Here is a 25,771-nt window from a genome sequence, read left to right on the forward strand (position 1 = left end):
TATGGTAGGTTTCAGTTCCCAAATACGATTAGCTGTCCTGTGTCTTCTTTGAGAGGTGTGCCATTGAAACACATGAAAGAAAACAATCTCTGTGCAGAATGAGAGGAGGAATGTTGTGGTATGAAGGTGTTTCAAAACTCAGTCTACAATAGCTGGAATACTGACAAAGGTTCTTGTTATATATTGCCTATGTCACATATTCAGCATTAGAGACTTTTTCTGTCCTTGCTGACCTGAGGGAAGTGGCTACATTCCACTTGGCTTCCCTTTGTACTACCAGAATTGTCACTATCTTATTAGGAAGTGAATGATATAAGGATCAGAAACATTTTCATGATCGGTCTCAAAGACACAAGAGGCAGAAGCTCTTGAATGCATTTGATGTCGTCTTCTTGAGCAGTAATAAATAGGAAATCTCATTTTAAAAAGGTTTTTTAAGGATGAAAATTTGTGTTGCCAACAGAGTGAGACTGTTTTGTGTGAAGAAGGCTCACAGGAAGCATTCAGAACAGCACGATACCAGAATCTAATGCCACATGTATTTTCTCTATAATTTCTCCATCTATAAATGTAGCATAAGTTAACATCTACTTAATTTCCAGGTATGCTGCATTCCTTTAGGATGTATATAAGATGCTGTCCTTGTTCATTAGGCCATTAAATATTACAGACTTAGCAGTTATTCCTTTGGAGCAGTGTGCAATAAACCAGCTCTGCTTCCATCCTGAGATGTGTGCAATCAGACCCCTGTGACACTGCCATCCACAGCACTCTGTGAGCACAGAGATCCACCTTTAAGTGGCATTTTGCAGCATCAGAGGCTCCAGAATGAAACACTCTGGCAAGTATTGTTCAGTTCATAAAGAAAGCTGTTACCCTTTACTTGTTAGATTCATATAGAAAGCTGTTACCCCCTGTAGGAAACCAAACCTTACGGCCACAGACTCCACACTGGAAAACCTCACTGAGTTTTGCAGCCAGCCTGGATCTCAGGAGACTTCCTGTTATTATTTTCTCTACTAATAAACCATTATATTGTCTCCTTCACAGCACACACAGTTTAAATAAGCCCATCCCTGTGACAATCTGATTTTCTAAAGGAGTGTCCTGTTCTGTTGAGTCATGTGAGCAGAAAACACAAAGAAGTAGAAAGACAGATCAAAAAGGGGTAGCAGAAGGGGCCCTGGAGGCAGACTTAAGTTTGGTATTTAATATTTCAGGTAAAATATTCACTTAGCATCAATTATCTTGTTGGGTTCTTTTTTTTTATTATCTTTTTTTTCTTTTCCTTCCAAATGAAATTGCCTTCTGAATCAGCCAGCTCTCTAATTATCAGATTGAATGATTGAAATTTTTAGGGCAATTAAATTCAAGCCTTTCTTTTTTCAGTCCCTATGTTATTCCCCTCTTCTCTCCCTCCCCTCTGCAGTCTGGAGCCTCTCTATAATTTGGAGGCAGTAGCAGAAGCAAGCAGACCTTTAAAGCCAAGATGCACGTCTCCCTTAATTCCTCTGTGGATTTGTTTTATAGACTAAGCAGAGAGGGCTCTGCTCTCTCACTGCACCACATTACAAATACACGGTATTGTGTGGGTTTTATCCTATCATGTCATGTCATTTAAAAAACAGCTAGGAAAAATTTATTTAATGGAGAGATTCCGTGAAAATACAAAGATCAATGGAGAAAATACATGCACTATTGGAAAATGCCTGCGGATCAAGCTGGAAAACTAAGGAACAAATTGATGACAATAACGATGATTGATGATGCAGCAGATAAGAGAAAACAAAACTCCCAAAGAAACAGCACAGAGCATCTGTTAACAGAGTGGTTCGAACAAACTCCTGGAATGGCTGCATGAAAAGACAAGTGTTCTTCCAAAAAAGGGCACAACATTCACAGGATGGAATCCTGGGCCCAGTGAACTCAATGACAAAGCTGCTGCTCATTTGGCTGTCTTGTTAGGCTTAGAGCAAAAACACAAACCCTTATTATTGGATGTCAGTATGTGAGCTTTTAGACTGATTTGAGTGGGTCTGTTTGTTCCTTAAAGTTAAGCACGTCCTTAACAGAATTGAAGGATATGAACCTAAATCAGTGGGCACAATAGTCTGTATCTACTGCTTACACCAAAGCTGTGAAATTCCCTAAGATTTCCTTCCAAAACCTTGCTCTGAATTTTTCAGATTGCCAAACCCGATCTATAATGTACAAACCTGGCACTGCTAACAGTGGGTATTTGCAGGCAAGTGATGCAAGGGGTTTATTTTTGTGCTGTGTTACACCAGGTAATGGTATTCTGTCATGAAAGTCAGAATGAGCACTAAGCTGACTTCCAGTTTGTATCCCAGACAATTTCACTAAAGCCAGAGGTATTGTATTGTGCTTATTTATTGCTTAATTATCCCTGTAGGTGTTCAAGGTACTTCATAACAGCTAAAACAGTCTTTGCCCTGAAGAGCATGCAGTCAAATCTAAGATTAGAGGTGACAGCACTGCAAGGGGCTGGACCTGGAGGAAGAACAAGGTCTTTGTTCTGCTAGATGCTTCAGCATATGTCTGCTCCAAAGTTCAGCTAATTGGTTAACAACTTTTCTGAGTCGAGGTCAGTGATTGATGCACTCATGTACTCTGAAGCAAGTGCACGTTCCTGTTGTTGCTACTGTTTTTAAGGCACCAGCTGTCCTGTGTAGATATTCTCACAGGCACTTGTTAGACCGTTAGGAGATATGATTTCACTTCTGTGGAATGACACCAGTTTGAACTGGTTAACGTTCTGGACCATTGATATCTATAAATCAAATATAAATGATTTATGAATCGGATGGAATGTGTATGTATTAATGTCCACGTGCATTCCCTGGGAGACAGCCCTTGTGGCTCTAGTGTTGCCCTCTGATTCCTCCCGCTCTCTACACCACAGTCACTGCTGTACATCCTACTTTCATACTTCAGTCCATCACTCTCCATCTGGTTTTTCCTGAATTTCAGACATACAGGATAAGTTCTGGGAAAACAAACCTGATCTGCCCCTCTCTATTTGCATCTGCAGAGCAGTGTCTGCCCAGAATGCCTCCCAGTTCTGGCTGCCCCTGTACAGAACCTCAGTCATTTATCTGAGTGCTGCACCGTGCTCTGCAGCAACCAGACCTCTCAGTGCTCAGGATTTACTGCTCGTTTCCTCTGCATGTTTCTCAAGCAGTGTGGTTTTCTTTCTACATTTTCAGGGTGCCATATTCTCTTAAGATCTTTTCAGTGCATGCCCTGTGCTCATTACTTAGGAGTAGGTGGGAAAATCCCTTCAGCTGTAGCGCATTGTGAGCACTGTACAGTTGTATCCCAACTGCCTACTCTTATCTCCTGCATTATTTCTGTGAAAGCTAAAGCTGTGCATGGAACAGATGCTTGGAATGGTATTGGGATCCAATTACTGCACTTTTCCAATCTTACATCTATTGTCTAAACTTGGAGCAGACGTATTTTTGTTCCTTGGTGACACTATATAAAGAGGCAATTGGCATTGTGTTTGCTGGCTGACTAGTTGGCGGAGAAGGGACAGGAGGAGAAGCAGCAGCATGGTAGGTTTTGTTCTTTCCATGTCTGTCATTTTATTTCTCTATATTTCTTTCTGACCGTAACAGTTCTAACAGAGCAGTAATGATCACATCGGACCCCATGACATCTCTTACTTAATGTCACATCCGAAATGAAGATACATCCCATCGAGTGAGCTGTGAACTTCCAAGGACTTTATGTGTGTTTAACAATGGGTAAGGCAAGGAACACAGGTGCGCCTGCTGAAGGGAAGAGCTTGTGCATCTCTTTCCAAGGCTAATTTACTGATGATTGGCATGGCTGGCGTTAATTAGTGCTAAGGTCTGCTATGGCATGATGGGAAGAGTAAGGGATATTTCTCTAATTTTAATTGTGTAGCTCTTGAGATGAGGGAGAAATAGGAAGTACCACAGAGATTTCTTTGTCTTATCTTTGCTTTGCTCACTGCTGGCTTTTAGATCACACTCAAACAGCCCCTCTGCACCAAAGGTGCATTTGATGTGATTCTGAGGAGCAAAGAATTCCAGCCTGAGGGGCAGTGGGCAGACTGGGCTCTATCTTCATCCTTTGCAAATTCAGAGGAATGACTCCAAAATTTTAAAAAAGAAAGAAAGAAAGGAAAGGAAAAGCTGGTGATTTTATCTTATTTTCTCCTTCTTGCAGGTCCTTTTCAGACTGCCTTAGTGTAATGCTGCCCAGTGGCTCCCTCAGGCTAAGGAATAGTTGATACTGGAGAACGCTGGAGAGGGAGTTGTATATGAAACCATTTTTCAAAACTTAGTTCAAACCTGATCCCATTTAAACAGGTGAAGAATGTGATCTAAGAGCAGGATAAAACCCCATTCAAAGCCATTTTTATTATATACACACTAAAGTATGATCTAGATTCGGTCTGTAAGCCCAGTGTCAATGGCTGTGCCATGAGAACAACAGTCACCAGTCATGTCCTTGACCACTGTTTAAGAAATGGACAGTGCTCTCCTTTCCAGCTGTGTATTTTCAGGCTTCCCTTTAATCAGATTCAGTGAGGTGTGAGCCAGCCCTCTTGTTGGAGGTGGGGTGGCTGGGTCTCCTTCCTCCTTTCTTTCTCTCTTTCTTTATAAAATATATATATATTTACTAGTTCCCTTCTGTTTGGAGGGATGACACACTGCCTGCTTAGTGTTTGAGGATATTTCAGGACCTTCTATGGTGAAATCAGGAGATGTGACAATATAGCAATAGACTGTTCTGTTTCCTCACTCCCAGTTCAGCCGATGATTCTCTGTGATGGTTCTTTTCATCACGCCTTTTGTTTTGGGAAAATATCTTCTGAGGTACCTTACTATACAGGGACACATGAAACAGATTTAACATGGAAAGAAAAAAATAGCCTTAAATGAAAGAAAGCTGAAGAATATCTTTACATAAGGAAGTGATCATTTTTTATTAATCAGAGGGAAATGTATATGTAATTATGCTAGATGAACTCTGTGGGGAGGTTTTTTTTTCCCCCTCTCTTTATGATGTCTTATGGGATTTATAAATATTACAGAGGTTTTATAGCATCATAATATTTCAGATGTGCACTAAAGCTACTTTCAAAGGATTAGTGCAGACAAAGCAGCATAGTAAAAAATAATTACAAGTCAAGCAGTGCTACCAGGCTCTGACATACAGGGCTGATGAGAATGGGAGAGGCAGGGTTCAGGGAGAGCATTTTTCCAGCACTAGCAGACCACACAAGTGTGATGGAGCTCAGTCCTGAGCGCCGTCTGCGGCTCTCTGCTAATTCCAGGGTATTTTGGTGATGTTTGGTCAGCAATGTCTGCATGGACAGAAAGGAGGGAAGGAGGAATGTGGGAGGAGGGAGGGAAGGGTGTGCAAGATGTTCCTGTTTTCATTCAGCTTGGTGACACCTTGTAGCTCCAGCAAGCTGGAAGCATCCAGTACCCCAGAGCAGCCAGCCTTCTGATCAAACAGCCTGCTTTGCTGCTGGAATGTACCACCTGCACTGAAACTGCAAAGCAGTGCTGATGTCACCCACTGAAAACAAAGTGTGTTTGACTGTGAGTGTGTGTGTGTATGTGTCTGTGGGTGGGGAGGGGATGCAGGGTGATGTGGGGGTGCTGGGAAAGGTTTGTAGGATGGGGAAGCGCTTGGTGAGCTCTGGGTCAAGGGGTGGAGCAATCTGCAGTTGGAGAGGTGCTCCCCAGCTTCTGGGACGTGCAGTGTTCTCTGTGCATCTGCCAGAGGAAAGAATGGAGACTGGAAAGGGATTTTATGTGGGGCAAAGGAGAATGCTGCAGCAAACGGGCGCGGGAAGCAGGGAGGATGCGGGCCAACAGATTTTTGTATCTAGCAGGGATCAAAGGTGTGTGTGTCTGTGCATGTGTGGGAGGCTGGGACTGCATCTGAAATGGAGCGAGGATGGGAAGGGAGGGATCGGTGCGAGTGCAGAGCAGGTAATGAAAAGATCTTGTGTTTCTCAGCTCTGATAACGTGGGGTTTTATTTGAATGATCTGAGGCTGTTGCCTGTTTGAAATGCAAATTGTGCCCTTAGAGCAGGTTATGCTGCTCCCCGAGGGGCGTGCACTGGGCTGCCCAAATGCTGCTCACCTGCCACAAAAGGAACCTGATCTGTACTGAAATATGATGGCTTTTCCATAGCTGGGGTCTTTGTTGCAGACACAATGTAAATTATTGCGACAACAGCAACAACAATCCACAAACCCTTCGGATGGGCCTAGGATGTAACTTTTGGTCCAGAAGCTGGATTTGATGATGAAAACAACTCAGAGATGGGAAATGTCAGCACTGAGGTCCCAGAGTAGATGAAAACTACAGAGAGAGCATGATGGATGGAGAAGTAATGGTAACACAGAGTTAGCATCATACTGCAGATCACAGTAGGGGATGGAGTCGGAGCAAGATGATGGATGTTGCTGTCTGCTCTGTAGTCACAGATGTAGTTGCAAAGGAAGGAAGTGTAAAATGAGAAACAATGCAGTTTAAAGCTGTTAGTATCTTATGACTACTTTGCCCTGGGCAGAATGAGCACATAATGGTTGTATAGAGGTACAAGACAACAAAATCAGGCTCTTAATAGCGTATCTGCTGTGCTTCTCTGAGGAGCTCCCTCCCAGGAGACCTGCTCAGTCATCAGCAGAAATGGTCGGTGCCCCCCTTGGTAAAAAAAAGTGGAACAAAACACAATAAGTTGCCAAGAGGGGAAGTATTTCTGTTTATGGTTCAACGTAGGCTGTCAGGAATATCAAACTGTGTCACCTGTACCTACCTAGAGTATTTTCTGAGTGGTTGAGGGTGCAGTGGACCAAAGAGGGAGCTGAACTCTCCAAGCCAAATCAAACCAAAGATGTGGATTCTGGCAGAGTACTGCCCTTTTTATCTGACTGCTCGAGGAGATGCTCCTGCTTGGCACAAACACAGGGCAGGGGTGGCCACTGCCCACTGGTAGAAGAACATCTGCACACACCAGGGCACTGTGTAAGGAGCAGCTGTACCTTCTTTATTTTGCAGCCATTTGGCTGTGCTTCCCTGCTTTTCTGGGATATCCTGACTGCTTCTGTTTGCAGGTTACTTTGAAATCAGAGGTTTTGTCACTCTGCTGCACTTAAACCTCACCCTTGCTCCCAACATCGTGTACAGAATGAATCCCTCCTCTTCCATTCACAGAGGCAAAGGCAGCGTGCACTCGTGGCTTCTGCTGCCCATGTCACTGCCCTGTCCCTGTCCTTTCTGTCTCCTGATGCGGCCACACAGGAGAAATGCAGAGAAGGAAATGCAGCTCAAAGGAAGTGCTTGGTGCAGTGGAGGTTTTTTGGGGCCACATTTTGGTATGGCTCAATTTGTCATTCAAAGCTTCTAAAACAAACTGAAGCTTACAAGAAAAAAAAAAAAAGAAAAAAAAAAAAGAAAAAAAAAAAGAAAGAAAGAAAGAAAGAAAGAAAGAAAGAAAGAAAGAAAGAAAGAAAGAAAGAAGAAAGAAAGAAAGAAAGAAAGAAAGAAAGAAGAAGGAAGAAAGGAAGAAAGGAAGAAAGGAAGAAAGGAAGAAAGGAAGAAAGGAAGAAAGGAAGAAAGGAAGAAGAAAGAAAGAAAGAAAGAAAGAAGAAAGAAAGAAAGAAAGAAAGAAAGAAAGAAAGAAAGAAAGAAGAAAGAAAGAAAGAAAGAAAGAAAGAAAGAAAGAAAGAAAGAAAGAAAGAAAGAAAGAAAGAAAGAAAGAAAGAAAGAAAGAAAGAAAGAAAGAAAGAAAGAAAGAAAGAAAGAAAGAAAGAAAGAAAGAAAGAAAGAAAGAAAGAAAGAAAGAAAAGAAAAAAAAAGAAAAAAAAAAAAAAAAGACCCTTTAAAATCCAGGCTAATTGAGTGAGTGCTAACATTAGGAAGACAAATGAGTGATATGCAACAAGCCTGCGGTTTCTCTTCTAAAGTGAAGTGTTGTTTTCTTCACAATGGGATGATTAATACACTCAGGCAGGAATATTAATAGGCTTGTTCAGTTGTTGCAACATTCTTCCCACTGCTGTGCCTTGGAATCTGAGCCCAGGGGACCCCCAGCTCTTCAGTTCCTCATCTGGCATGTTTTGTATGTCAGTCTCAAAGCACACTTTGCAAAGATAGAGCTGCTATCATCACGGAGTGCTGCTCGGTGCACTCTGCATTTTACAAATGGGGAAACCAAGGCAGGCAGCAATCATGTATTAGTCACCCACTTGCTCCTCTGTAGGTCACCTACTAAATTTATGAAACTGTGACATTCAGAAACCACGTTTGCTCAGTTCTGTGTTGCTTTTTACTGCACAATTCTTTAAGAGTCCTGATTCTATTAGTAAAAAAATTGTGTGTTTGGGGTTGTCAGGCAGCACCAGAGACCTATTTCTGTTCTCCCAGAGCTGCCTTTTATTTGATCCACCAGAACAGCAGTGACAGGGTTCTGTTTTCAGTTCCTGTCCACATCCATATCTCTGAGCCTTCCTCTTTGTGCCACCTTCACACCCACCAGCCACAAAAAACCAAGTTGCACTTTCTGTGATTGTGAATTTTTGAGATTTTTAGAGTGGATAAATTACATTTCCAGTTCTGCATATCCAAAAAGAGAGGAGACTGATCATCCAAGATACCAGAATACTTAGCTGAAAGCCATTCCATCCGACAGCTGTTTCTTAACCCTGTGAATTGTATTGGTGGTCTCAGCCCCATTCCACAAGTGAGTGGACCATAAATAGATCTCCAGCCAGACCTTCAAAAGATGGATAGAGCCCAATGGACACAGATCTCCTTTATCAGCCCTGGAAATGATGAACCAGAGAGAAGCATTGAACAAATATTGTGTTGAGATTAATTTCTCTGGATGGTCTTCAGTCTTTTTTTGCCTTGAATAGGACTTCGCTAACTTAAGAAATTTTGAGGCTGTTTGGGGTGTTTTTGTTGATCTGTTTTTGACAGATAATGAGCTACAGCTTTTGGGTTTGTGTGACTCTTTCCTACTGCAACAATCCTTGCTTAAAGCCTTATATCACAGAAGACCTGCTAAAGTGAGAAACAGTGGAGGCATTGCCAATGTTTGGCATTTAAAGTGAACAAAACCTGGAGCTGGAGCCTCCTGTTCCTCACTGTGGTGCCAGTTCAAAAGGATGCAGGTTGCTTGCCAGTATACTTGTCATGCTGAAAATGGATGCTGTATTTGGTCACAGCGGAGCAGAACATGACAGTGGTAGAGCATGTTTTGCCTTTGTAAGTGAGTACAGGAGCACCGGTTTCACTGCCCCATCCCAAGGGCTGAGGCTGTGTGGTCAGCTCCCCCACACAGTCTGCAATGCGTTCCGCTGGGTAGCATCTGCTTTCTTTTTGCTTTGAGGAACAAATGCCCTGTAAAAACTTAGGGTTGTCCTTAGTATTTCCAGTCAATCTGGAAGTGCTGAAAACCTCCACCAGGCACCTCATGTTATGTGGATGACTGCCCATTACTGCTCAAAATAACACTTATTTCATATGGAGGAGGAAAAGGGAATCTATTTATTCCAAAATCAATATTTCTACATTTATGAAATAATCCACTTATTCACCTTTTCTTTTTTCCACACCTGCGGTGACTCTCAGTCCTTATTTTTCTCCTCTCTAAAACCACTTTTCCCCCCCCTCGTTTCCATTCCTATTTTCAGATTTGACTGCTTTGCATCAGCAGGTTAGAGACTGACAGGTCTGGAGTGTGGACATGTGGGTGAATGTCTACCACAGCCCTAATTTTCAACCTGGGATCTGAAGCAGAATGAGCTGAGCGCAGAAATCTGCCTGGCAAATTAAGTTGATCAGACAATGTATACTTCAAACAGAACCAGGTGGGAATATTTCCTTGAGCTGCTATGCTCCTTGGGATATTTGAAATCAGTATTGAATTGGAACTTTCACAGACAGCAGAAGTTCCCTTCTGTTTCATGCAGAATAGCCCAAACTAACTAAGACTGATTTTCCACGACTTGAGAATCGGGTGGGACTGTGATGATGAAATGCAAGAGTAGAAATGATAAAGAAAAGAATCCATCTGGAAGGGAAGTCAAAAGGCAGCGGTGTGGTTCATTATCCTTCCCCAAGTAAAGATAATGCTGTGGTTAGAACGTGTCTGTAATCCATAGGAATCACAGGTTCTGTTCTTCACTGGAAAACAAAAACTGTATTGTCTTGGGCAGGTGAGCTGGTTGGGCCCTTGTTCAGACACATGTGAGGTTGTCTGGTTCTGACTGATTTCCAGTGAGTGCTGGATTCTTAGATAACATCACAGCTCTCTCCCAAGTCTTTCTGTGTCTCAGTCTTCTGACTAAAGAACAGTGATTAAAGCACTTTTATTGATGATAACTATCTTGAGTATTCTAAATGTATGTGCTGGTAAGGTAACATACCGTGATATCATAGGTCAGTGTGAGAATATAAACTCTTCTCCAAGTATAAAAGGCATTCCTACATAAGAAGAATTTGGTGTTGGTCCAGACAAAGCAGACTTTTAAACTTTTCTAAGTCAATTTGCAGGGCCTAATGTTGGAGTCTGGCTGCCTGTCCCAACATGGGACCTGGGAAGAAGGACTTTGTATGGGGACTTACCTTCACTGCTTGCATTTCTCAAGAATAACAGGTTGGGAATTTAACTTCGTACTCTAAGACGAAGAGACAACAGCAACTTAAATTGCTCCTCCCATAGTTCAGAGCTCTGCAAAGCCAGCACAGGAGGGGGAATAGTCTCTGGTGCATGATCTGGCATAGGAGGTTCTGCCCAAGGAAAAAGCAGTTGTGATACCCAGAGTCACACTTTGGGTCCCTCACCTCTTTAGTGCAGCACAGACAAGATGTCCCTCCTTACACAAACTTCCAGGTTCCAGTCTAGAGCAGGGGAATGGCGGGAAGCCTCAGTGAGAAATTCAGCTGTAACTAAAGCAGCATATTTTACCCCACTTTTGTCTATGTGAATATCTGTTGTGGGTTGAATTAAAAAACACAAAACACAATCATCTTGTATTACGTGCCTGTATATATTTTACCTTCTTTAAGAGATGGAATTTGTTTTCATGATAAACAGACGAGGTAATATATATTTGATCTTCTTATTTGTGTTACAGGCTCCAAAAAAGGCAAAGAAGAAGATAGAAGGTGGTTCCAATGTATTCTCTATGTTTGAACAAACCCAGATCCAGGAGTTCAAAGAAGTTGGTCACTATTCTTCTGTTTTCTATAGTCTCCTGTCATTACTAATGAATAACATAGGTTTTGTTTGTAATCCTTATTCAATTCTCCATCTGCTTTAAGAGAACACACAGTTGTTTTCTGAATCATCTCTGTGGTTTTGGCTGGTATATCATTTTCCTTGTGTGTTTGTTTGTTCTTTCCTTCATTCCTTCTTTCATTCATTCTGTCTCTCCCTGCATCTCCTGTTTCAAGTTCCAGGCTTACTTACAAAAACCCGAGCACTGAAAAACTTAATAAAGGAAAATTATCTCATCCACTTTAGCCCTGATTCAGGAAAATACCTGGGCATACATTTAAAGTTAAGTTTAAGTGCTGTTTTAAATACCAATAATCTCGCATGCTCAAGTATTATCCTGAATGGAGATGTTGTGTTGAATCAGGTCATTAATTCCTGGACTGTTCCACAGTGGTAACAGAAATATTCTGTGCCCATCTAATACTGCCCACAAACTAGAAACCAAAATACCAGAAAATCCTCAGCCAACTTTCTCCATAAATGCCCATAAAATAAAGCAATGTGTTGAGGTTAACAAATTGAGCATCTTTTAGCTCCCAGAGAATTGGTATTCCATGCTTTATGGATTCTTTGATCAAGTACCTGTGATGAGGCAAACCTAATTAGCTGGCTTGTGAGCTGGTGCATAAATAAAAACAAATAATTTGATGAGTTTAGGCTTTTTTTTTTCTTCCCTTTTTTCTTCAAATGGGCATTTTAAATATCAGTGGTACCATCACATTTTCCACAGATTTGTAACTTTAAATTATTTCTTTCCTCATTTTTTTATTAACTCACATCTCCAAAGCAGTTTCCAATTTGATAAATAGCTGCCATTTCAATTGCTGTATGTGGATTTCAACTTTACTTTTCATGAGGATTCTCATCAGTAAAGCTCAGTGGTGAATGAGAACAAATGAACTACTGGGGGGGACTACTGCTTGAAGACCTGCCATCAGAAAGAGCAATTGGTCAGAATGTTATTTTTGAACTACTCTAAATAAGATGCTACTTAGAACATTTCTGAGGATGGTGGTGGAATAATGGCAAAGTCACAAAGCAGTGGTGAGGTCCAGTTAAAAATCAAGGCCATGCTATGTTTAAAGACTGCCTACTTGGAACTAATAATGCATTTCAGCTGATAAGTCATTTTTTTATCAGAACAGTATTACACAGAGATTTCACCCATTAAGATACATGCCTGACACTCTTCTTCTCTTCCATGGTTTTGCTGGGTTCTGCTTTGGTCTTGGCATTTCATTCTTTCTTCCAGATTGGGGGGCTGCTTTCTCAACAAAAAAAGAGTTGAGCTTGATTTTTTTATTAGCTGGTGGCTTGGCAGGTAAATGAAGGGTTGGGAACATGCATCCTGCAAGTTACCACACGGCAAACTGGAATGTGAGCAGTGGGGCTCTGTAAGAAACTGGAGATCAAACTGGTTAAATATATGTTGATTATAATACAGTTGTGGAAAAAGATGCATCCTGTAGAGCAGTGAACTCCGAAAGTTACTTGAGTGGACTGGTTGAAAAACTGGCTGATTTTCATGATAACCCTGAAACAAACATAATCTCATTGTAAAGATACACGCTCATATTGATGTGCACATCTGACAGATAACCAGCTTCAGAGATGTGCCTGGTTCTGCTGATACTCCCCATAGTATATCCAGGGGAATTTCAGGTCATTAAAATCTTTCAAAATCAATGAAACATTAGAAGTGTGATAGCAGCAAATGACAGACGTACAGATAGGTAAATAGATGGACAGATAAGCAGTTAGCTGGCTGGGAAAGGAATGTTTGATTTTTATCAGAAGTTGAATTTTGCTTGACAAGAAATATTTAAGGTCAAGTATCAAGGTCAGTCAGAGCACAGAATATAGGCTGATGGATGCAATTTATTGAAAAGGGAAATAAACTGTGAATAAACAGTACTGTGAATCCTACATTTCTCAGTGCTTTTGGAAATTCAGCTGTCTGTGTATGAAGGATCATCTTGAAGCCCAGAGGAAAAAGACTTTTTCTCAACAACAGAGAACTATTTACAATAATTAAATGTTTTACAGAATATGGTAGCTGAGCAAAGGAAAAAGATATGGGAAGCATACAAAACACACAGGAATAGCTACTAATTCAGAATTTATGGGTTAAAGCCCGAATGGAAGGAGCTGTCAGCATTGGCTTTGCCCAGCTGCATGCTGCACTGAGTATTAATTTTATAAGAAGTTTGGGTGGGTTTAATTAAGCCCCTTGCCAAGGTACAGCAATGTGTTGAAAGTGAGGAAAGTGGCATGGTGTGGATGAATCAAAGGATGTTAAATATTCTTTACAGCATAACACTCCTCTGTATTGTTAGCATGTGACTGTAGCAGTGTTCCATGCAATATGACAATAAGTTGCCTATTTTCTTCCAACAGGCATTTACCATCATGGATCAGAACAGGGATGGCTTTATTGATAAAGCAGACTTGAGAGACACATTCGCTGCGCTAGGTAAGCTGGTAGTAATAATTAAATACCTTAAAGAAACAGTGGTTTGTATTCGAATTAGTTGGGGAAATAACGAGGTACAGAAGGCAAAAGGAAACCTGTTCAGTTTGATCTTCTTCCTTTATGGTAGTTGCTATCTTGACTACGGAGTTCCAGCTGGAATATCTCCCGAGCAGCATCTTTCAGACACTAAACGAAGGTCTCTCTGGGACTCACTGGCGGGTGCTACAGAGCTGTGCAGCTGGCAGCTCTCCAAAGGCACTGATCCCTCCCCTGCAACTATTTCATAAAAAGCCCACCCAAGTTGGGGTCCATGCCAGGCATTTCTGATTTGCTTCTGAAGCCAGGCTTCACAAGCTGCACCGTTTTTATCTAAGAGTCATGCAATATCTACCCATTAACGTTCTTGTCATGGACTAACTGCCCCTCTGCCCACACCAAAGCAGGAAGACTTCATGTGAGGTTCTGTGCTGCTGTGCGTTGATGTGGAGTGGAATGTGCATGTCATGAGATTAGGTACTGTCCATTTCATGTGCATTACAAACCTGATAACATCAAGCATATCAAAGAAAAACTTCCCAAGAAAAGGGAAAATCAGAATGCTCATGAGCCCTAACATGAAGCCGTATCCGTGTTGCAACATTTGAGGCTTGAACAGTGATGTAGGCATTTGGGCTTTTGCCATCTGGATCTTATTAAAAAGAGTTTGATAAGAATCTCTAGTGCTCCCTGGGGTGGAATCAGACTGCTGTAGAGTCAGTGCAAAGAGCAGAAGCTCCTGAACTCTTTATTGTGACAAAGAAGTTTGCAAACTTTGGCCTCTAGCTACTGTTGCCCTGAAATATTTATTTCTTAAGGCCACATTCTGCTATCCTTCATGTTCAGTGAAGCTCTTCGATGCTTATAAGGTACATTCACAGCAAATTACCTCTCAGTTTAAGTAGGGATGCTGGATTCTAAATTCTCAACAGTCCAGTTCAGTGTTGGGGAAGGAATAGGACTCTCAACTCATCCATTTGCTCTCTACTCATCTCAGCATCTCAATATACAGGAGGGCAAAGCCTGAGACTTTGGATCCACATCAGTCACATTTAAACTCTGCTATATTAATATCAACACAGTCTGTTTTTCACCTGAGGTTAAAAGAAAAAACACACAAAAACAACAACAAATAAAATGAAAAAGAATTTAATTGAAAGTAGCCCCTTCTTTGGTCTGCTGCTGGCCTGGACTGCATCATTTATCCCTCTTACTCCTTTTTTCTATCTTTTGATCTGTATTCCACATCAGAATGCATTGGAGTATTCTAGATTTGTGTTCCACCATGTTATTAGTGAAGTTACACAGAGCCCTGAGCTCCCCAGTGGGAGGAGATGAATGGGAATTGTTTTTTGAAACACAATTTGGGATTTATTATGAAAAATGATCTCTGCTGCAGGTCGTCTGAATGTCAAGAATGAAGAGCTAGAAGACATGGTGAAGGAGGCGCCAGGTCCCATTAACTTCACTGTCTTTCTTACGATGTTTGGGGAAAAACTGAAAGGTAAGTACCTTTGGGGGGTTGGACAGGTATCTGTCAAAGATGCTCAGCACTGAAATATCTCAGAACCTTGCAAATTATAATAATGTACCCACGGAACAACGCTTAAAGGCAAGGAGTGATCTCCATTTTTGCAGACAGAGATGAAGTATGAAAAGGCAGAGGGATGGTCCAGAGGACAAATCAAAGGAGTGATTTCAGCCTGCATAAGCTAACATGGAAGTAGCGAGCTGAGGTCTAGAAAGTAATGAAATCATGGCTGCCCGGACACACTGCAACACCAGCTGCAGCTTTTAGGCTGAGGTCTGTTGCTCACAATATGCTGGTATTCCTCCCAGTGTTAGATGGTTTAAAACTGTCATCAGCATTTCTATGAAAAACTTTTCTGCACTCCTTTGGTTCATTATGTATACATGACCTCTGCACTATCTTTGTAGTTACAGGGCATGAAGAAGCATCATGGTATCCCCCATTATCTCTTACATCAGTAACTTAGCAGCCCAGGCTTGCTTTCACTTGAGGTCAGTGGTAATTAAGATACTGGCTTAAGTTGAATGAAGATTTTGCAGAATAACTCCTACTGAATGAATATATTGAACTAATTTAATCTCAGTGGATTTAGAATGATAGAAAAAAGGAATTTGGCCCATTGCTACAGAATATATAAGAATGACTGTAGTGAGTTCAGAAAACACAGGTACTAAATTCTGTGTGGAAGCTGGTAATTTACTCATATCTTTGATACTGAACGTGTCTGAAAATTATAAAGTCGTGTGAACCCAAGAGAAGTCTCTGGCCATTTTCATGTGAGCATCAGATATAGGTGAAAGCCTTGGACTGTATTACCCAGATACCACTCTATCTTGACCACAGTGGTACCCACACCTTTACATTCTGGATACCATCCTGCAAAGCAGTCAGTGCCCTGCTCCATGATCTTCCTTCTGGGATACACAGCTGTTTCTGATGGGTTGTGCTGCTGCACATTACTGTATATTTGTGTTGCTTATGATCTCATGGAGCATGAAGGCGAGCTGTTCCTCCTTCCCCCTCTTCTCTCTTGCCTCTTATGACTGCTGGGGCTGGCAGAGACTGGCCCTGCCAATTGTGTGGCCTGAAACCGGTGCCAGCACAGGAAGGTGAATGGTAAAGCATGCCCCTCTTGTTCGCAGGTTTCCTGTTGGCTACTAGAAGAGAAGAAAGGTTTTTGTTCTTTCCATTTGGTGAAGGGAAAATCACAGCTGTGCTTGTCATGCCCTTCTGGTTGGGTTTGTCATGCAAAGGAAGCAGAGCCAAAAGACTGCACATTCCCAATCAAAACTAATTGGGATGAAGAGCCTTTGTAGTGCAATTAGAAAGGGAAAAAAGGCTAGAGGAAGTGGATATGGCAATTTTGCAACGCTCTTTATTAGCTAAATACCACTCAGAGAATTTGGTGAAAGGTGCTTTCTAAGTAAAATTTGTTGTGCTATAATTGATTTCTGTCATAAAGGGGAAGCTGGGATTTTTTCGGACGAGCTTTAGCTTTGTATGTAGAGATTATGATGCCAGATGAACAGCTAACAAAACTCAGTTTATGTTAATGCCAACCACATGGAGCTGTTTCTACGGGGAGTCAGAATAATACAATTTGTACAGAAAACAGAGATGCCGCACATCAAAGAAACCACTTTATTTACCAGCTAATCAATAAAGAATGCCTGCTGCATTGCTTCTCTTCAAAGCCAAAGTCCAAGGGTATGACAGAGCAGAAAATGTAAAACACAGTAAGGAGGAAAAAAAAACAATCCCCCACACAGTGGTGACTACTTTAAATGCAGACCTGTCCTCAGAGATGGAAAAAGTTTCTGTTCACAGAACAACCAAAGCACTCATTAAGTACCAGTGCTCATTATATTGATTATCTATTCATTGTAGAATGAATACACTGCATCTAAACTGGAAGGATATATGTGGACATTGTATGACCAGAAGGAGCCCATATAGACTTCTGCTCAGTGACCATCATATCTACCAAGATTCTACTAATAATCCTTATGATTACAGAGAAAACCCAGGAGATGTCAGCAGTATATGTAGTTGAGCTGTTAAATCAGAGAATCATGCCTGGGTTTCTGCTCTGGTTCTCTCTCTGTCAAACTTTGCAACATAAATTTAAATAGCAATGGATTCTTTGGGTACTAACCCTTTGTTTTTAAATCACATTTTCACCATTTCAGCATCCCAAATAACTTCATGTGTCAATGTAGCAGCCTGTGAATTTGATTTCCTGAAGTTATGAATGATTTATATTATACTACTGTACTGTTTTGAAATACTGAGAAACAGCCAAATCAGAGCATGTAGGATATCTTTTGGTGTGGGTAGAAACTGTAAATGAGAATACTCAGAATCTACAGTATTATAGAATAGCCAAAAATCCCAGTCAGGCTGAAGGCACTGTGAAATCTATTCTTTGATGCATTTTTATTTATTTATTTATTTGTTGCAATCTAAATAGATGGGACAGATAAAGAATGAAAGAAAATGAAGACTCTTACTTTCATTTTATTGCTGGGAGCAGAGGAGCAGAGAAATTAAAGTTATACCAAAGTTTGTGGCCCAGCTATAAGCAGAGGCAAAATCTTGGAGCCACAGTCCAGTGCTTTAAACCATCCGGTTCATACAAATAACCCTTACTGTGTTGCTGTAAAAAGATGCTTAAGTGGAAGCATGATACAGAACATAAGAGCCAATCACCATTTCACATTGATCATCCTGCTTCCATTGCATTCCACTGATACACAGATTCTACGATGAGCTTTATTTAGTGAGAGAAGTAAGCTCTTCTCTATATAGTGAAGAACAAGTAACATCAAAAAGTGTTTTTGCAAGGAACATTCAGTACAGGATTAAAGGAAGCCAGTGAGGGAAACAGTTTGTTATATTTTCATTTCTGAAAGCCACTAATCCTCTGGGTAGTGATATTGGAGACCAGTTCCTGGAAGTTTTCTCTCCTGCAGACACAGAATATATATGAGTTATTATTTTAAAGCTTCTGAGCACTGAACTATTCACCTCTATTGTTTATCTGACATGACAAATGCTGCCGACTTAAGGAACCTTTGTCTGCAAACCTACAACTGCAGAATTCTCCATTTCGCTGTGTTCTCCAGTGAATGCAATTATTACATACCAAGTATTCAGCAGATATAGATAACCCAGGCTCCTAAATTATCTTTCATTAATTTTAGGCACGGACCCAGAAGAAACCATTCTGAATGCTTTTAAGATTTTCGACCCAGAAGGGAAAGGCCACATAAAGGCAGACTAGTAAGTTTATTTCAAGGTCCTTTAAAATATTATTATTAATAATAACAAATATCACAAGTTTAAAGAACTCCTTAAAAGCTATATACATATATATTTTCACAGCATTTTAAGAGACAGGCAGGCTTTGTAAGCCAGAGTTAAAAGACTGGACTATTGTACAAATGTATTTGTATACTAAAAAGAGATGTTATTGTCTTCAGACATTGCAAGAGGCAACGGAAATATAATCACATGTAGGCCATTAGATAGCCTTTTTTTGAAGGTCTGGATATAAATCAACACATGACTCTTTGTAGATTAACTCCATATGTAAAAATAAAATGAATGTCTGGTGCCTGACTGTCAGAGTGCTTAACTGAAATGGGAAATCTAGTCCCCCTTTTAAAAAAGTGATCAATTTAATTAACTCTGGGACATGGTTTTAGTAAAAACATTTTACTTGTTATATGTTTACTGTTTGAGCCTCTGCTTCTAGATAAGAATTTACTGTAAATTTCCACTAGATATGCTGAGAGCCAAAGCAAATAATACTATAAATAATATGGCAACTATTATCAATATAGCTATTATTTAAATAAGGAGGCAGGACCTCATTTGTATTCATAACCTGTTAAACGAAGAGAGCGGGGTGAAAGGACTTTAAGTGCTAATTGCACAAATGTAAATCCTTCTTATACGCTCCAAATGGTGTAAGCAGACATTCAGGTAAATGAGATAAATGATACCAAATCAGGGAAGTGTATGAGGAATCCTGACCCATGGCCCTGGTGAAATGCTTTATGTGCCTTGATTTATGCATATGCCTAAATTCCATGGTGAATTTGGGGACTGTACCATTACTGTGGCAGCCAGTTCAGGTAAGTTTGCTAAAGCATAATGTGAGCAAGAAGCTTACTAGGGACCCATGGGTTAGAAAATCCTATTTGCATCAAAGAACTCTGTTAATGTCACAATAAGGTAAATGAAAACTGAGCCTGTCACCAGCACACCTGAGGTGGAGTGTTCCAGTACATAACCTGCAATTACCAGTGTCTCATGAAGTTAGTTAAAATAGGAAAATCGTGTACAGTATTTCCTTCCATTACCAATATGTTTTGTTGTTGTTTGTTTTTTTTTTTTAATGACACTGGCACTTAATTCCCAGTGGGTATGAGAGTCCTATTATGGATATTTTGGAGTCCTTGTTATGGTAAGCAGTGTGAAAAAACAAATCCACGAGACAATATTTTCACTAAAGGACTTCCAAATTCATTAAATCAAGATGCAACAAGTGGATGTAGTAAACAACAGGAAGGAACAGAGGGTTAACAGTTGTTCTGATTGCTTTGAGGTTCATGTTATCAAATAGCATGGGAAGAACGCTCTTGGTAACACACCAGAAGTGACTCAAACATGAATAGAATAAAATGTAGCCTGCTGTCTAATAGGCCAGATCACACGGTAGTGAAATCACAACCATGAAATACAATGTTCTGATGATACAAAACCCATGAAATGTTGCATTTCCCACCACTATCTGTAACCATGTCCCTCATACAAAATCTGCAGCTTGCCACCCTGCATCCAGTTCTGCATTCCTCAGATGCTGGAAGTCAGTTGAAGTTTGGGGCGAATTAGGAATGCAGAATCACACTCCAAAATGAAGATGAGAGAAAAATACTTTTTTTTTTAACTTAATGGAAAAGGTCAACCTTGTTCCCACCCCCATTACACTGCTAACATTAGACAATTGTTTCAGTTCATCACCACAACAGAGCATAATGTTTACTTATTAGACCCGAGGGTATTGTTGATCATTACAGAGCAAACCATTAAATCAATTCCATGAATGTCTTTGAGGTTTAATTTCTATTCATTTGCTTCCAAAATTCAGACATTTGAAGGTTTTGAAATAATTTTTACGTTGGCTCATGCAGCCCTTTCAATATGACGGTTTATACTAATAAATAATATTTCTCCATATGAAAAAAAACATAATCCTGGAATGTTCCTCTCCTAAAGCAGTCACACTGACCTTTTAATCAGAACTTCTTTTTATGTCCATGGAGTTAACATCCTTCTGGGGATTTTTATGGCTCTTCCCTCTGCGTGTTTTCACCTCTAGTCTGGAAATGACTCACTTAGTCCATTTGATGGTAGCTGGGATGGAGCCTTCTAACCTTTCCAGAAGCTTTGGGAGTTTATAACTCACTTCCAAATTCAATGACAGACTATGTTTGTCTGCATCATTATACCACACATAAAGTCCTTCCTCTAGCATGATGTCAAAAAGAAAAAGTGTTTTAGATCAGATTCTCAGCTGGTATAAACTGGCATTGCTTTTGGAAAGGTTAGATGATTCAGTTCTAAATGCCATTCACTGGACAAAGTGAGTCACGCAAACATCAACTGTGTCTAATGCTGATGCCAATAAAACTTTACAGATTTGTACCAGATGAAAATGGACCCAGAGAGCACAAACACATTTGGGTTCTTTGGAGATTGCTCTGGTTGAGCTGGGAATGTTTCTCATCATAGCTGTAGAGCACTGCTTGCTCTAACTCACCTTCTTTATTCCAGAGAAAACAATGTGTGAAGGGAAATCCCAGGGGAATAACGAAGTGTCCCAGAGCTTTTACAAGGGAAAATGTTTTGAAAATACAAGGAGGCAACAAAATATTCACAACTGGAGAAGGAACTGTAGTCAGGCAGGACAAGAGATAGCATTTAGACAACCACAACAAGGCAAATGAATCCTTTTTGCCCAGAAGACTTTGATTTTTTTTTAATTAATTTATTTATTTTTTTTAGAAACAAGTAGTCTTTAAAAAAGATACATAAAGAAAGAAAAAAGTTCATAATCTCTTGCTTTGGAAATGGTGAGCGTTCATTTCCCTATAAAATAAATAATGGAAAATGTGCATAGATCCTTAACTCAGTCCTTCTTCCTTGTGACTGTGCCAGAGCCTGCTGGGCTATGCATCAGAACATTATAATTAGATATTTGATCTTTTCCCCTAAATACTTCAAGCATGTAAGTAGAAGATACATCACGCCCAGATCTCTTTTTAATTCAGTCCTGTTTCTGATGAAGTTTATTGTGACTTCTAACAAAAGTGCTGTAAGTGCTTCCTTCTATTCACCAAGCTCCTTCCTGGATCACACTTCCTATTTACATTTGCTGATGCTGTTTGTTCCAGCACACATACATCCAATGATCAATTTACATCGATGAGAATCACCTCTCTGTTCCCCCAACCAGAGATCATTTAGGAGTTCCACATCAAGAAATGCAGTCATATAACAAATACCAGCACATCAAGACAGAAATGGCAATATGAGAGGAAGAGGTGAAGGAAGACTTTGCTAAGTGAGAAGCATGGGAAAGTACTGCAAAGAAAACATGCAGGGTAGCTTAAGCTCTCTCTGTGACTTCAGAGTATTTTCCAGAACTTACCAGAATATTTCCATGCTTGGCCTTGTGGGTAAGATTCTTATACATTACCCAGAACCTTCCTTTTCCTGTTTTCTCTTTCTACCCTTCCAAATAAGTGATGCAGTCATTCTGTCCAAAGGGTTTGGATTGACATTCCTGTTCACCTATGCAATTAGGTTAAAAAAATTACACGCTTAACTGAGTTTCTGCAATGGGTTTGAAAACAGAGGGTAAATCAGCTGAGAATCTGTCCCCAAAATATTCTCTTTGATGTAATTGCATAGAATGCAGATTGTGTGTGGATAAGCTCCTTGTTACAGTTCTGTAACTCCAGATCAAGATCTTGCACTGTGAAATACAACAGGTCTCACAGAGTTTCACAGTCTCCTCTGGGAATAAGTGCATGCAAATAAAGGGACTCTCAGATGATGATTTGGAATAGCTGTTGGAGTTCTCTTTCAAGTCCTCTTTCTTATTTCATGCTCTGTTCCTTTCATCCTCAGATTTTACAGAAAATATTCTCTCTTTTGGTTTTGTTAAGTGATCCAAACTTTAAAGAGCAAGTGAGAAAACATACCGTTTTAGGTTAAGATAAGCATAAAAAATTGCTGTATTACAATTAGAGTAATAACCTGAAACAATTTTAAACCTCTATAAAATGTCACAAAAGCAAAATAAGTTGGCAGAGCGAGGCACTGACACTGATGTGTGCCCGCAGAAAATCTTTTACAATATCACATAAGGATTAACAGCTCTAATTTATGCAGTCACACAGATTTCCTTTCATGCAACTTCAGGAAGGACCTCGCCATCTGAATTGTCATGTGTCATTATCACCCTTTAATCAGGTTATTTCATTTTATTTGCACAGCATCAAAGAAATGCTTATGACACAAGCAGACCGGTTCAGTCAAGAAGAGGTAAGGACCTTCTGCCTTACTCAAAATTGGGATGTCTCTCCAGCATTTGCCCCTCTATAAATGCATGAATACAGCTCAATTCCAGCCTGAGAGAAGGCTGATGCCAGCTTTAGCAATTAGGAACAATTCAAAGCATCTCTTGTGAATAGTTCCATGGCTAAACCAAAGTCAAACAGACTCCTTGGACTTCCATCCAAGTGTAAGCATGTCCTATCTCTTGCTGTTCCTTCCTATGGTGAGCTGGGCAATGAATTTACTAGAGTTCAAATGTATTTGGGTGGGGACTGTGATCTGTTTTCCATTTCTGTGAGAGTTATTTTGTTTGAAATCTGAAATGAATTCTGAAAGGAGGGAAAGGAGGCACTGACTTCATGGTTTGTGTGAGACTGAACATGGATTCTGATGGCTGGGAGGAATTTAGGGGGACTTTCTTTTCAGAAGAAGAGATTGAGTGAAGTTTGTTCATGGCAGGACCAAATTGGGGCACAGACTGGAATACATTACTTAGTCAGGGCTTATCTGGACTTTAGGGAGAGCTATTTGATAGAGAACTTTGATTTGAACAAGACTGTGTTAAGCAGTTTTGCCCTAACTCCTCTTTCAATCTTACTGAAACTACAGAACATTTTTCCATAGTAATTAACAAATGAGGCCAGAAGGGAGCTGAAATGGACTGAAAAGGAGAAGCAGTACTTGTTCCTGTCCTGCAGTCCCGTGTTTGTAATACTTATCTCCTGTTTGCTTGGCAGATCAACCAGATGTTTGCTGCTTTCCCTCCAGATGTCTCTGGTAATCTTGACTATAAGAACCTCTGTTATGTTATCACCCATGGTGAGGAGAAAGACTAGAATGAAAGATGAGCTTCTCCTGTGATGATGCACCAACTTATTTCATTGTGCTTTTCTGTGCAAGACAAAAGGCTGAACATTCAGTATGTGAAGCCTTGTGGTCATCAGAAGAGAACCAATAAAGCAAGTGAAATTAGATTAAAGTTGTTTAATGCTCCTGTTTTTATAAAAGATGAAAATACCAATTTTTGTGAGTTTTTTCCCGTCCTTTTTTTTTTTTTTTTTTTTTTTTTTTTCATCAGTAGTTTGAAATGGAATTTTCTTGATGAACTGATGCCGTTGTGATTTATTGACAATCCTAATGTTCACCAGATGGTCCATTGGGCACTTCAATGTTGCTTAACCTCTTGTCTTTTATACATAAGCTCCATGTGCTGATTGAGAAACCCTCTAACTTACTGCATTGGGAAAAGCATCTGGTAAATAAAATTCTTTCTCCTTGCAATGAAAGTGCAAATAAAACAACCTTAAGCTCTTGTGAATGTGCTCAGTGATGTGGCCAGTTCATAGAAGTCATCCAGAATGAATTTCCCCCTCAGAGGTATCTTCGTATATGTAGGAAGCTGTCCATGAAGTAACAGTAAGGGCCAGTTCTTTCAGCACTTGGTCATGATCTTTGTTTTGGAGGTGAAGGACACATTGAAAGGGTGTATTTTGCCAAAGGTCATCTGGAAGTCTAGGGAAAATCCAAGAAAAGAACTCAAGAATTGTAGCTCAGGGTTACAAATGAAAGCAAACTATTTCTCACTTTCATAATTCAAGATCAGCATAGCTGCTAAAATGGACTACGGTTTCTTGTATTTGGACTTCCAGGAACTGGACATGTTCTGTCTGTGTGTAATACTGCATGAATATTTCCTACGTGGGAGTCAGAAGGACATTGCAGCCAAAGCAAAACAAACTTCTGCTGTTTTAGCAGCTAATGAAATGGTTTCCTTCTGCATCAGTGTTGCTGGATCTTTTCTCCTTTTCTAGTTCTTGTTCTCTTTAGGATTACCTTCACTTTGTGCATATTTTTTTCTTAAATCATAGTATGGTACGTTGGACAAAAAATCCTCTGTGAAGCAGCAGCAGCGAACGTTATGCATGTTTCTAGGCAACGTGGGGAAAAGTTTGTTCCAGACTTCTATTTCTTATTAATTGCCAGCTTCTGATGCCCTGTAGTCTCTTCTTCCTGATCCCAGAAACTTCCATAGCTTTGATTCCCCTCTGTCACTGTTACCTTGGTAATGCGCCAGCACAGGTTATCTCAGGACACATCTTGAATTTTCACTAATGATACAAAGGTGCGGATTGTCTGAAATTTAAGTTTTCAGTGCAAAAAATTACAATACCAATTCTGCATTAAAATTCTGTATTAACGAGCTGGAGGTGTATCCCTCGCAGCAATACAGACCTGGGCTGATCCTCTTAGTTTCAATAGAACTATTCTATCTAAAAAATTTTGCAGAGAAAAACCCACTGGTTAACAAGTGGTGAACCAACAGTGTGCCACTGCAGCAAAGAAGGCCAACAATATCCTGAGCTGCACTGACAGAAGGCTGGGGAAGGTGAGCGTTCTCCTCCACTCAGCACTGGTGAAAAACACTTGGAGAACATTTGGGTGCAGTTCTGGGCTCCTCCAGACAAGAAGTATGTGGATGTACTGGAGAACATCTACAAAAAAAACATGAATATGATTAAGGGGTTGGAACATCTGACATAGAAAGAGGAGTTGAAAGAACTGGTGTTGTTCAGCCTTGGGAACAGGACTGGGGAAGAACTTCAATGTGTATAAATGTCTGACACTGGGAAGTAAAGATCTGCCACTTGGATTCCTAAACACAAGCCCATGGCTTGTACATGAAAAGACTCATCTCCCACAGCTCTGATTGTGTGGCTGCTCTACACAGCTCACAAAGGAACACTTGTGGACAAGTTGATGCTGTATGGAGCCATTGGCACAGTCATTGTGTCTGATGTC

At 40.4% G+C, this 25,771-nt stretch overlaps 1 protein-coding gene across 1 annotated transcript; it reads left to right on the top strand.

The window, feature by feature from the left end:
• The first annotated feature begins 3,531 nt into the window (after positions 1–3,531).
• On the top strand, positions 3,532–23,946 carry MYL10 (myosin light chain 10). The gene is made up of 7 exons (XM_015881030.3): positions 3,532–3,578; positions 11,161–11,247; positions 13,701–13,776; positions 15,212–15,316; positions 18,547–18,625; positions 22,912–22,960; positions 23,710–23,946. The coding sequence occupies exons 1-7, from the start codon at positions 3,576–3,578 to the stop codon at positions 23,806–23,808; spliced, it is 498 nt and encodes a 165-aa protein (XP_015736516.1). The 5' UTR covers positions 3,532–3,575; the 3' UTR covers positions 23,809–23,946.
• The last annotated feature ends 1,825 nt before the right edge of the window (positions 23,947–25,771 follow it).

Source organism: Coturnix japonica, chromosome 22, assembly GCF_054131305.1.
Source record: "Coturnix japonica strain WE chromosome 22, WE-NBRP24, whole genome shotgun sequence".
In the NCBI taxonomy this organism is placed as follows: domain Eukaryota; kingdom Metazoa; phylum Chordata; class Aves; order Galliformes; family Phasianidae; genus Coturnix; species Coturnix japonica.